This window comes from Gorilla gorilla, chromosome 1 (assembly GCF_029281585.2).
Source record: "Gorilla gorilla gorilla isolate KB3781 chromosome 1, NHGRI_mGorGor1-v2.1_pri, whole genome shotgun sequence".
Classification (NCBI taxonomy): Eukaryota; Metazoa; Chordata; class Mammalia; order Primates; family Hominidae; genus Gorilla; species Gorilla gorilla.
In genome coordinates, this window is record NC_073224.2 from 43,952,010 (window position 1) to 43,965,865 (window position 13,856).

Consider the following 13,856-nt stretch of genomic DNA (forward strand, 5'->3'; position numbering starts at 1 on the left):
ACTGAACAATGAGAACACATGGACACTGGAAGGGGAACATCACACACTGGGGCCTGTTGTGGGATGGGGGGAGTGGGGAGGGATAGCATTAGGAGATATACCTAATGTAAATGATGAGTTAACGGGTGCAGCACACCAACATGGCACATGTATACATATGTAACAAACCTGCACGTTGTGCACATGTACCCTAAAACTTAAAGTATAATAATAAAAAAAAAAAAGAATTTTGGTTTTTTTTTTAAGAATACAAATTTCTTTTAAAACTTTGCTAAACTGCTAAAATAGGATAGGAATAATGTGTCCTTCTTAGTAGTCTGCACGTTACAAATATGCCACTCCATAACTAACTGAAAACAAAAACCAACAAGTGGATTAGACATGTTTGAATATTTCATATGTTACCAAGAGAACATTCTGCTCATTATATTAAGGGAAATTAAGTATGTGGGCTGAGCTTCCTGTACCTGGATCCTGTAGTTCATCTACCAAGGCAGTCTCTACTCAAACACTCTAGAATCTTCAGCATACATTTCTTTGAAAACTAAGAATTTTATATCTGGAGATCACAAAATATGAATTTTCCATTACTATTATAGCCATTGTAAAAACTAGTATATAAATTTAAAACTCCAGCTATAATGAAATTATAAATTTGAATGATTAAAAGATGGCATTTCAACTTTATTAGTTCTTTTCCTCTTCAAATCAATTTCAGATGAGTGCCTAAAGGGCAATATTATAGTTATGCTAGCAGCTATATTACTTAAATAAACCTTACCTATCCTTTTCCCTGAAATCAAAAGTTTCCCATTAAAAATAAACTTTAAAAAGCAGACCTTCCCAAAGCTTCTTCCAAACTGATGATGGCTGCTTGCAGCTGATTTTGACTGACTGCTTCAAGAGACAGGCTCAGACGAGAGGACTCAGTGACGAGTGGTGGCAGCCGTGCTTTGCTGGAGTGGCCTAACAAGTAGATAGTTGCCACAGTTTGAAATTCTGCTGAACAGCTTGCTGCTGCCCAGGACCATTCACTAGTCAACATTTTCAGATCCAGTTAATTGTTAAATTGGAAATCCTTGGGAGAATTTAGCAGTACCAGAAAGACCATAGCCTACGTGCATCACTTCAAAGCATGGCAAGAACTTGTTCCTGGCTAGGTAGGCATAAGAGGCATAAGATGCAGACCATGTAGGCGAATATGGGAAGAGGAGGCAGGTAATATATTTGAAACCAACAGTTACCAAGAAGAAAAGTTAGTAGAGGGATAAATGAATTAGTCTTCAAACCCTTCACAATGTGAAAACAAATGTAGTGGGCCATAACATCCCTAGGGTTGTAGCATTCATTACCTGAGCAAGACAGGGCATGGAAGAATGAAACAAAGCACATGACACTTGAGATATTATCAACAAAAATTTCCAGAGTTAGTTATCCTCAAATTTCTATCATGCATTCATTTAAGCTTTAGGGAAAGTAATTCACTTACCAATTGCTGTTAAAATAAATAAAAGTGTGGCAACAGCTGATGTTCCATAAAACATGGTGCTGATATTACAAGCCAGGAGATTTGTGTCATTCTGTGTGTTGGGTACTAAAACTGGTGGTAGCAAAAAGCCAACTGCAGTTCCAAGCTGAAAAACACATAGTCCTGTTAACAGCTATTATCATTAGAGAAAAAAGTAAATGCTGGCAATTAACAGAACATAAAGAGGACAGCTAGTGTTTATAAAGGTGCTTTGAAAATTAAACTATTATGTTCTTTTTTTTTTTTTTTTGAGACAAAGTTTCACTCTGTCTCCCAGGCTGGAGTGCAGTGACGCAGTCTCGGCTCACTGCAACCTCTCCCTCCCAGGTTCAAGCAATTCTCCTGCCTCAGCCTCCTGAGTAGCTGGGATTACAGGCGCGTGCCACCACGCCCAGCTAATTTTTGTATTTTAGTACAGACGGGGTTTCACCATGTTGGTCAGGATGGTGTCGAACTCCTGACCTCATGATCCGCCCACCTCGGCCTCCCAAAGTGCTGGGATTACAGGCGTGAGCCACTGCGCCCAGCGTAAACTACTATGTTCTAATGTCTTTTTTACTATTGTATTGTTAAAGGGAAATTGCTCACCAATATCTCTCCTATCCAAAAAACATTTACTAAGTTCCTACCATCTGAGTGATGCTGCTATTATAAAGCTGTGTAATATACAGTCCTTGCCCTGCAGATGCTTACAAAAGGGGAATAAGAATATGTAAAATAAGGCTGACAAAAGATGACCTACAGAATGAGAAAAATTTGTAAATTATATATCTGATCAGGGTATAGCTTCCAGAATATATAAAGAACTATTACAGTTCAACAACAAAAAAGCAATATCCCAATTTTAAAATGGCGAAAGACTTGAATAGACATTTCTCCAAAGAAGATATACAAACGGTCAATAAGCATTTGAAAACATGCCCGAATCAAAACCATAAGATACCACTCCACACCAGGTAGCATGGCTACTATAATAACAATAATAGCAATATAAAAGTGTTGGCAAGAATGTGGAAAAATTGGAACCCTTGAATACGGCTGGTGGGACTATAAAATGGTGCAGCCACTGCAGACAAGTTTGGCAGTTCCTTAATAAGTTTAACATAGAATTACCATATGACCTAGCAATTCTACTCCTAGGTATATGTCCCCAAAACTGAAAACAGAAATTCAAACAAATAATTACATATGAATGTTCATAGCAGCCCTATTCACATTACCACAATAACCAAAAGGTGAAAATAACCCAAACGTATATCAACAGATAAATGGATAAACAAAATGTGGTATATTCATACAATGAAATATTATTCAGCTATTAAAAAGGAATGAAGTACTGATACAGTGCTACAACATGGATGAACTTTGCAAATAAGCTAAGTGAAAGAAGCCAGACACAAAAGGTCACCTACTGTATGATTCCATTTATATGAAATATCCAGAACAGGTCAATCCACAGAAAGAGAAGGGAAACTAGTACTTGCCACAGGCTAGGGGAGGGGGCAATGGTGGGGAAGTGACTGTTTAGTAGGTATTGGGCCTTCTTTGCGGATGGATAAAAATGTTTTGAAAATAGACAGAAGTAACAGTTGCACAACACTGTAAATGCACTAAATGCCACTGAATTGTACACATTAAAATGGTTAGTTTTATGTTATGTGAATTTTACCTCAACAAAAAATATGGCTAAATATCATAATCACAAGAAATAAAATCAAACTATTAGGAGGTTCAACGGAGGAAGGTTTTTAGGAGGAAGATTTTTAGGAGGAAGGGCGTGAGGAGGAAGGGCCCAAGAAAGGAGTCTGAGGCAGAGACAGTCACACTTATCAAATATTTCATTTGCTCCCTTACAAAAAGCTAGATAGAGGCCGGGCGCGGTGGCTCACACCGGTAATCCCAGCACTTTGGGAGGCCGAGGTGGGTGGATCACGAGGTCAGGAGATCGAGACCATCCTGGCTAACATGGTGAAACCCTGTCTCTACTAAAAAAAACAAAAAATTAGCCGGGTGTGGTGGCGGGTGCCTGTAGTCCCAGCTACACGGGAGGCTGAGGCAGGAGAATGGCATGAACCCGGGAGGCAGAGCTTGCAGTGAGCCAAGATCACGCCACTGCACTCCAGCCTGGGGGACAGAGCAAGACTCCATCTCAAAATAAATAAATAAATAAATAAATAAATAAAAATAAAACAAAAAGCTAGATAGAAAGAATATAACTGGTAATTACAAGAGAGGGTGGTAATACAGTACTGTGATTGAGACGTAAAGAGTGCCAAGACTGGGGAGACCACGTAATTTACTATCCATCTAGAATACTCTTCAGAATGAAAGGGACTTCATTAGTAATCATACCAGACAACAGGTGTACCACCTGGACTATCCCAAGCAAACTGGGACATATGATCATGGTAGCTAAGAGAGTACTTTGGGGGAACACCTTATATAGAAATATTATTCAGCTATCAAAAAGAATGAAAAGAAATGGGGTTCAGAAAAAGTTCCTGGAGGAGCAAAGATCTGAATAAGAAATTGGAGTTAGTCAACTGAAGAAATATTCCAAGCCAACAGGACATTACATACAAGGCCAGGAGGGAAAGGGCATGACCTTGTGAGAAACTGTAAGTAGGCATAGTTCTGCACAGAGCAGAGAAAGCATATGTCTGTGGGGACAGGGGTTGTGCAGACAGATAAAGTGGAAGGGCTGGCAGGAGGCAGATCTGGAGGGTCCCATATGTCATATTAGAGTGTCTGAATTTTATCCTAAGGACAATGGAAGCCACTGCAGGGGGTAAGGATGTGCCCGGAACAGATTCGCACATTGTAAAAGACCACACTGGATGAATGCGAGAACAGAGGGAAGAGAGTAAGGGCTACAGATAGGGAGGACAGTTAGCAAGCTCTAGGTGAGAGCTGTGGGTGGCCCAAACCAAGACAGTGGCATTAGAGATAAAGGGAAATGAGCAAGGAGAAAGCAATTTTGAGTGGTGTGTTCCCATGAGATATCCAAGTAGCCTATCCAGCTGGCCAGTATCTGTATGAGTCTGAAGCTCCTTTATTTATTCAACATGGTTTTATGGAGAGTAATAAATGCTGGTGATACAGCTGTGTACATTCAGACCACATTCCTATTTTCATGAAACTTACAATCTAATGGTGGGGATAAGAGAAAAGTAACAGGTAAGTAACATATGAACATGTAAACAATAACATATGAGACAGGGATGAGTGCTATAAGGAGAATTAAAGTAAAATAATGTAAAGAGAGTGACTGGGCAACTCTAAATGGGATCAAGAAACGCTACTGAATATTTAAAAATGAATTTAAACCGAGAGATGTGTGACAAAGAGAATGTAATCATGGCCGGGCGTGGTGGTTCACACCTGTAATCCCAGCACTTCGGGAGGCAGAGGTGGGCAGAGAGCTTGAGCTCAGCAGTTCGAGACAAGCATGACCAACATGGAGAAACCCCATTTCTACAAAAAAAAAACACACACACAAAAAACTTTATAATAGCTTCTGTCCAAACCTGCAGATGCAACCAACTCAAGTATCAGTCATAAATTATTTTGGACAAACAACTATAGTTCAACCTACTCCATCTTCTGTACTTTTAGATAAGGGAAATGACTATAAAGCAATAAGCATGTAGATTCTCATGCCTTGGCCACCTGAGTAGCTGGAATTACAGGCATGCACCACCATGCCCCACTAATTTTTGTGTATTTGGTTTTGCCATGTTGGCCAGGTGGATCTCAGACTCCTGGCCTCAAGTGATCCGCCTGCCTCAGCCTCCCAAAGTGCTGAGATTACAGGCGTGAGCCACCACGCCCAGCCCAGAACTTTTGGTTAGCAGTCATTTATGTGTCCCTTATGTGCCAGGCACTGTGCTGACTGCTAATATATGAAATTAAAAGGGAGCTGTTCACAATGACCTCTCAAAATGGAAACAATCTTCCCAGAACCCAATACCTTCCTTTCACAAATACACTGGTGACAAAAATAATACCCCAAGTCTTGTTCATTACTGCATTGACAAATTTTCCATGTTAGGCATACACAAGCCAATACAGTTAATTATTATTATTATTATGGTTACAGTTTATTATTATTATTTGAGACAGAGTCTCACTCTGTCACCCAAGCTGGAGTGCAAAGGTGCAATCTCTGCTCACTGCAACCTCCACCTCTCGGGTTCAAGAGATTCTCCTGCCTCAGCCTCCTGAGTTGCTGGGACTACAGATGCCCGCAAGCAGACCTGGCTAATTTTTGTATTTTTAACAGAGACGGGGTTTCCCCATGTTGCCCAGGCTGGTCTCGAACTCCTGACTTCAAGTGATCCACTCACCTCGGCCTCCCAAAATGCTGGGATTACAGGTGTGTGCCACCGCGCCCGGCCCAGTTAATTATTTTATAGGTAATTTTCAAAGCAAGATGACAAGGTCGTTTGGAAAATTTTGTCCTTACAAAGAAATTTATAGCCCACTTCAATCCAAGACGGCCTCCTATTCAACGGCTTCATCTCCTCTTTTATAGACAAATACCTCCTGGGGCAGTTCATCCATACAGGCCATAGTTCTCACGGCCTATGACTTTTTCTGGTCTTTTAAGGATCTGACTTTCACCTACCACTCCAGTACTTACCTGATTGCCCAGCACGGCGGTGGCACAAGCTGTGGACACCTCTTTGGGCCCAAACCACACTGAGGCGATGCGGGAGGGCAAGCCCAGGATGAACACCTGGGCCACCGAGCACAGGCACTGGCCCAACATGGTGACCCAGAAGAGATGCTGCTGCACACTGCCGCACTTGATCCAGGCACCCAGGCAGTTGAGGCCGGAGCCCAGCAGGGCGGTGAGCCGCAGGCCTCTGGTGTCCAGCAGCCAGGTGGCCGGGAAAATGAGGGGCACGTAGGCCAGCATGTATACCATGGACAGCCAGTCGATGTGCAGCAAGGTGACACCGTAGAAGCCCTCGAAGACGTTGCTAATGATGCTGTACTGGATCCACTGAAAGGCGTTGACCAGCGAGTACAGGCTGAAGATCAGGAGCACCACGAAGCGCCGCGGGGAGAGCGCCGTCCGGGGCAGCGGGCTGCTCTCGGCCCCCGGGGTCTCAGCTCCCGCGCCCGCAGGCAGCAGCCGGGCCTGGGTCTCCTCTTCTGGGGCCAGTGGAGTCTGAGGCCCGCCCAGAACTCCCGAGGCGGCAGCGAGGCTGTCCCGGGGGGCCCCATTCACCGGGAAGGTGCCCGCTTTGGGCCCGTTCTGCAGCTCCACGCTCTCCTTCCCAACAGGCGCGCCTCTCGGCAACGGGAGGTATCCTTTCGCGAGCGGGTGTCCAGGCGCCATCGCCGCCCCCTCCTCATCGTCTGGCCGCGCCATATCCCAGGCTCCCCGGCGCCACCTCGCTCCCCGGCGCCACCTCGCTCCCCGGCGCCACCTCGCTCCCCCGCCCCACTCCCCGACTCCGCTCTCCCGGTCCACAGCCCGAGGTCCTCCTGGGACCCCACCTCCAACCCCTCGGCCCACCGCTCCTTCCCCGGTGGCGCACGCCGCGAACCGCGATCCACGCTACCGCGTGAACAGATGAAGGTCTCCTCCCCCGCGCCGCGCGGCAGTCACCCCTTGTCTGGTCCCGCCCCTAGAGTCGCGCGTCCTGCATGACTACGGCCCTCCGGCCAATCAGCGTGCGCCTTTGTCCGGCGCGAGAGCCAGTCGGGGAGCTGCCGGGCGAGAACTGCGGGAGGCGCGTGAGGAAAGCGGCTGGCGAGCGCTGGCTGACATTTTCCTGCCCGGAAGGAGGCATGGCCCGGGGTCTCCTGCACTTGAGGGTGGGCGGGAGGCGGCCCCGCGGGTTGTGTTGCTGGAAAAAGGGGTCTCGATCCAGACCCCAAGAGAGGGTTCTTGGGTCTACCTCAGGGAAGAATTGGAGGCGAGTCACAGAGCGCAGTGAAGGAAGCAAGTTTATTGGAATCTACTCCGTTAGAGAGTGCAAGTCCTCAGACTGCAGGAGGAGGAACTCCCGTCCTTCGGTAGTGTCACTACTTAGAGGCAACTGTGAGGAGCTGTGATTAATCGTGGAATGTGCTGATGTGCCCACTAAAGGTAGGGGCTGTTGGTGCACTAATGACCATTAATCCTTCAACCTAAGCCTGCGCATTGACGTTATCTCTGAGTAGAGGGCTGGGCCGGGCGCGGTGGCCACGTCTGTAATCCCAGCACTGTGGGAGGCCGGACAGGAGTCTCCCTTGAGCCCAGGAGTTCGAGACCAGCCTGGGCAACATACTGAGATGCCATCTATTTAAAAAAAAAAAAAAAGCCAGTAGCCAGGCGTGGTGGTGCATGCCTGTAGTCCCAGCTACTCGGGAGGCTGAGGCAGGAGAATTACTTGAACCTGGGAGGCGGAGGTTGCAGTGAGCTGAGATCGCACCACACTGCCCTCCAGCCTAGCCTGGGCGACAAAGTGAGACCTTGTCTTAAAAAAAAAACAAAACAAAAAACAAAAAACCTCAGGACATCTGGACAATTCCGCAGACTTGGTGGGAGATGTCCTGTATGTCCTGTATGGCCATAGATATTGTGTAATTATAATTGTTGGTCAGCTTAGAATGCGGCTATTTTCAGACCTTTAGCATTAACCTTATAGGTGCCTTGTGAGTGCCTAGTTACTCACTTTAACATGCAGTCGCTCTAGCCATGTTTTATTAAACCAGATGCCTGGTAAGCAGTGGCTCCTCTAACAAGTGGGCAGCTTGGAACTGGGAACGAGAGAGCCACCGAAACAGAATGAGGGAGACAAAGAAGTGGGCATCACCCTCAGCTCCACAAGGGCTTCCCAAGGGCGCTGTACCGTACGCAGGCCCAGGACGAACTTTATTTCTCGCCCCAGCATCGCTGTCCTTGTCAGTGAGACCCTGGCTTTAGGGCAGACAGGACCACGTTTTATAAGTTCATGCTGTCCCAGCAGAGGAATAACGCCAGAAAGTGTTCCAGTACAACCAGAGAAAGAGAGTCCATGAGAAATCTGCCCTTGTGAAGTTGGAATCCCCTCAACCTCACCCCGCTGACTTGAATGAAGCAACTGAGACGGGCTATGATGGAGCAGATCCGGTTGCTTGACCTTCTCCCTTGCACAAACACATGTAGTTAATAGTTACTGGACACGCACATTCAGTGGGTTCAGTGGGTTCCAGGTACCAAACTTGTATTGAATGGTATGTGCCAGACACCGTCTTGAGATCTGGAGAATAAACAAATAAAAAAATAAAAACGAGACATCCAGAGCACAGTAGCCTTGTGGTCTTCCTGGAACTAGAGAAAATTCAGCCCTTCTGCTCCTTGGGAAGCTATGTTTGGGAAAAAAAAAAAAGAGAGAGAGACTCCAAAGAGTTTGTTATTAAATTTAAGTTGAAACTAGGTGTATATAGTACAAGAGTTCTTACCGTGCGTTTAATCTTAAAAAGTGCTGATATCTAGAACCCTAAAACCCTGCACTTTTTTATTGCCTCTTACATTATTATTTTGGTCATGTATGAAATGTATCAGGCATCTCTCGGTACAGGTGAAATGCTACATGTTCTAAACTAAGGAATAAGTGCGTTATTATAATGTCTTCCTTGGCCAAACTGTATAAATCCCGCCCCCCCCCCCCAACATCCCTTCCCTGCTTTTTTTTTCTTTCTTTCCTAGTGCTTACCTTTACCTAAAATGTCCTATATTTTTACTTTTTTTTTTTCTGGTTATTTTCTTTCTTTCTTTCTTTCTTTTTTTTTTTTGACAGTCTTGCTCTGTCACCCAGGCTGGAGTGCAGTGGCGCGATCTCGGCTCACTGCAACCTCCACCTCCCAGGTTCAAGCGATTCTTCTGCCTCAGCGTCCCGAGTAACTGGAACTACAGGCCCATGCCATCATGCCTGGCTAATTTTTGTATTTTTCTTTAGTGGAGACAGGGTTTCACCATATTGGCCAGGCTGGTCTCGAACTCCTGACCTCGTGATCCGCCCGCCTCAGCCTCACAAAGTGCTGGGATTACAGGCCTGAGCCACCGAGCCCGGCCTTTCTTTCTTTTCTTTCTTTCTCTCTCTCTTTCTTTCCTTCTCTCTCTGTCTCTCTCGGCTGACCACCAAGCCTGAGTACTTTTTGTATTTTTTGTAAAGATGGGGTTTTGCCACATTGCTCAGACTGGTCTCAACTGATCAGCTCACTTCGGCCTCCCAAAGTGCTAGGATTACAGGCATGAGCCATTGTGCTGGGCCTTTTTCTGGTTATTTTCTCCCTGCCCACTAGAATGTGAGTTCCATAAAGGCAGGGCTGAAAGTTTTGTTGCTTTTTGCTACCGCTACTATTTTTCAAGAATTTGTAACCAGTGTACTTTGTGCAAGTACCTAGCACATAGTAGGTGTTCAATAAATATTTACTGAGTACAGCTAATGAATACTGAATTACCGTGAATATTTTAAATAATTACTTGCTTTGTAAAGAAATCTATTTCTTCTCTCCGCCCAACTGCTGCTGCATCGCCATCACAGACATCAGCCATGTGCAGCCTATCTAGCTAGCCAGGGTCACCAAGGTCCTGGGCAGAACCAGCTCTCAGGGACAGTGCATGCGGGAATTTATGGACGACACAAGCCACTCCATCATCCACAGTGTAAAAGGCCCCACGCGCAAGGGCTATGTGCTCACCCTGTTGGAGTCAGAGCGAGAGGCCTGGAGGTTGCACTGAGCTTGGCTGCTCACTGGGTCTTGGATGTTGGGTTCGACCACTTGGTCCGTGAGAATGCTGTGCCATGATCTGCTCCTTTATTTTATTTGCCAGCCACACAGGAATTGAGATATGCATTTAAATAAAGTGTGTGCCAAATTAGAAAGAAAAGAAAGGAAAGAGACAAAGAAAGAAGAGAGAGAGAGAGAAAGAGAGAGAGAAAAAGGAAGGAAGGAAAAAAGGAGGGAGGAGAGAAGGAAGGAAATCTTTTTTTAATTATTATTATTGTTATTATTATTATTTTGAGACGGAGTTTCGCTCTTGTCACCCAGGCTGGAGTGCAGTGATGCGATCTCGGCTCACTGCAACCTCTGTCTCCTGGGTTCAAGCGATTCTCCCTCCTCAGCCTCTCAAGTAGCTGGGATTAAGGCGCCCACCACCACGTGAAATCTATTTCCTAAAAAAAAAAAAAATCTTGGCCAGGTGCAGTGGCTTACGCCTGTAATCCCAGCACTTTGGGAGGCCAAGGCGGGCGGATCACGAGGTCAGGAGATCAAGACCATCCTGGCTAACACGGTGAAGCCCATCTCTACTAAAAATACAAAATATTAGCCAGGCATGGTGGTGGGCACCTGTAGTCCCAGCTACTCGAGAGGCTGAGGCAGGAGAATAGCGTAAACCCAGGAGGTGGAGCTTGCAGTGAGCCGAGATCACGCCACTGCACTCCAGCCTGGGCAATAGAGCGAGACTCCGTCTCAGAAAAAAACAAAAACAAAAAAAGTCTTGCAAACTTCCAGAAGGAAGGGAAGGAGGGAGTGAAATCTATTTCTTTCTCTCTCTTTTTTTTTTTTGACACAGAGCTTTGCCCTTGGAGTCCAGGCTGGAGTGCAATGATGCAATCTCAGCTGACTGCAACCTCTGCCTCCCGGGTTCAAGTGATTCTCCTGCCTCAGCCTCCCAAGTAACTGGGATTACAGGTGCCCACACCCGGCTAATTTTTGTATTTTTAGTAGAGACAGGGTTTCTCCGTGTCGGTCAGGCTGGTCTCGAACTCCCGACCTCAGGTGATCCACCTACCTCAGCCTCCCAAAGTGCTGGGGTTACAGGCATGAGCCACCGTGCCCGGCCACCATTCTAATTTCTTAATCTTGTCTTCTTTCTCTGGCTTTAGTGGTAGATATTTATTAACCAGTTTAAACATGAGTCATTATTTATATCAAATGTTTGGATGTATAACATAAAATGAACCTTAATCTCTGTCAAAAAAGATACTACTGGGAGCATCGTTTGGCTAGGAGTCAAGATGAGATTGAGCTACTTTATGGGTGTGGAATGCCAAGTCAGAGAGATTTGAATAAGTAACACTTCAGCAATATGAGATCTGGACAGCATCCAGGAGCCAAGGTCCAAGATGCTAATAGGAGTGATGTAGTTGTCCCTGAACAAAGGTTTCCCACAGTTTACGAGCCTCAGAGGTTAAGATGCAAACCAGAACAATGCTATTGGATGTGCAATCCATGATGTTTCATGGGGAGGTGGGTAGATTTGGGCAACCTTGCCTTCAGTTTACTCCTACTAGCATCAGGCTCTGTCCACCTGAGCAGCAGAGGCTATATGGTTCTATTCTGTGAAAAGATCAAGTTGGAAATGGAGGAGTAGAGGAGAAGGTTGGAAATCAGAATCCTCCCACATGTATTCTTCCCTCCATTGAGACATTTTATTTGTATATATTTATTCCTGAAAAAAAAAAAAAAAAAGAGTCCCAGGATTTTTTCTCCTGTGTTTTTGTCTTGTTTCTTCTTGGTCCATGATGCCAGTTGAGGTCATCAGTACAGCGAAACCAAACTGGTGAGATAGGAACAAATTATTCTGTCACTTTTCTAGATCGTTTTATTTATTTATTTATTTGTTTATTTATTTATTTTTTTTTTTGAGATGGAGTCTCGCTCTTGTCGCCCAGTCTGGAGTGCAATGGTGAGATCTTGGCTCACTGCAACCTTCGCTTCCCGGGTTCAAGAGATTCTCCTGCCTCAAACTCCCGAGTAGCTGGGATTACGGGTGCCCACACCACGCTTGGCTAATTTTTGTATTTTTAGTAGAGATGGGGTTTCGCCATGTTAGCCAGGCTGGTCTCAAACTCCTGACCTCAAGTGATCTGCCGGCCTTGGCCTCCCAAAGTGCTGGGATTACAGGTGTGAGCCACTACACCCGGCCCATTTTTCTAGATCTTTGAATTGCACATCAAATCTGGAGCTGATTGCTCCACACTTGTTTAACCTGCCTATGAGGTTCACGACAATTTTCCCAGCTCTGTGATCATCAATGACTTTGAATTCACCAATATAACCATGCTTCATCATCACAGTTAGAAACCAGACCATGACTTTAGAGCATGACCTAATAAGAACCTGGCATGTGGGTCTCTTTTTGGCATTCATGCACACCATTATGGTGGCACAGAAAGATGATGGAAACTATTTGTACATTTTTGTGTAAAGGTACTAGAGATTTAATTCTGCAATGGCAGAGTTTCCTGTCCTAAAATATCTCTGAGGATTTGCTAAGGCAGATCCTGCCTTTCATGTCTGGCTTAAAATTTACCTGTTGCGTGATTTAAATATAACCAATGTCAAATCACAACTAAATTTTCCATGTTACATCTGGTTCTTATTCCTTTGGGCATGATTTAATTTATCATATTAGCTAGTTGACATGTTGGCTTTAAAGATAATGAGATTCAGGCTGGGCAAGGTGGCTAACACCTGTAATCCCAGCACTTTGGGAGGTCGAGGCTTGTGGATCACCTGAGGTCAGGAGTTCAAGACCAGCCTGACCAACATGGTGAAACCCTGTCTCTACTAAAAATACAAAGTTAGCCAGCCAGTGCTAGCAATTTTAAAACTCTCACTTTCTTTTACAATTTTTAATTGCTTAATTTGAATTGATTGAAACATGTACTACCTCTGTTCACCCCCACTTCCCATATCCAGAATTGATCCAGGTTTTTAGAGCCTAAAGGCTTAATTTGGGGATGGGGGTGTTATTTAAGACACTAATATCAAAATTAAAATTTAAAATGAGGTCGGGTGCGGTGGCTCATGCCTGTAATCCCAGCACTTTGGGAGACTGGGGCAGGTGCATCGCTTAAGCTCAGGAGTTCAAGACCAGCCTGGGTAACATGGCAAAACCCCTTCTCTACCAAAAAAATACAGTATTTAGCTGGGCCTGGTGGCGCATGCCTGTAGTCCCAGCTACCTGAGAGGCTGAGGTGGGAAGATAGCTTGAGCCCAGGAGGTCAAGGCTGCAATGAGCTGAGATCACGCCACTCCAGCCTAGGCAACAGAGTAAGACCTTGTCAAAAAAAAAAAAAAAAAAAAAAAAAAAAAAAGAGAGAGAGAGAGATACAAGCCTTCAGAGACCCTCATATTAACTTCATGGTAAATCTGCCTCTGCTCACCCCTCCCACCTGTAGCAACTAATATCTTCATTTCCAGATTTACTCTGAAAAAACTGTGCAACTGCTTCACATGTTTCCTCTTGATTCACTAATTTGTAACTCACTTACTGACACTCTGATGAAAGAATTGAGTCAAAAAATAAATAGACCTCCTTCCCAGCCCTGGCTTG

At 45.1% G+C, this 13,856-nt stretch overlaps 1 protein-coding gene across 1 annotated transcript in view; it reads right to left on the reverse strand.

Moving 5' to 3' along the window:
* The window catches only part of FLVCR1 (FLVCR choline and heme transporter 1), a 41,279-nt gene extending 34,132 nt beyond the window's left edge, over positions 1–7,147 (reverse strand). Inside the window, exons 1-2 of the mRNA XM_004028379.5 lie at positions 6,171–7,147; positions 1,490–1,634 (exon numbers count right to left, since the gene is read on the reverse strand). Of these exons, the coding sequence (XP_004028428.2) occupies positions 1,490–1,634; positions 6,171–6,908 (883 nt within the window). The 5' untranslated portion in view covers positions 6,909–7,147. The remainder of the gene's footprint in view (positions 1–1,489; positions 1,635–6,170) is intronic.
* Positions 7,148–13,856: the final 6,709 nt, after the last annotated feature.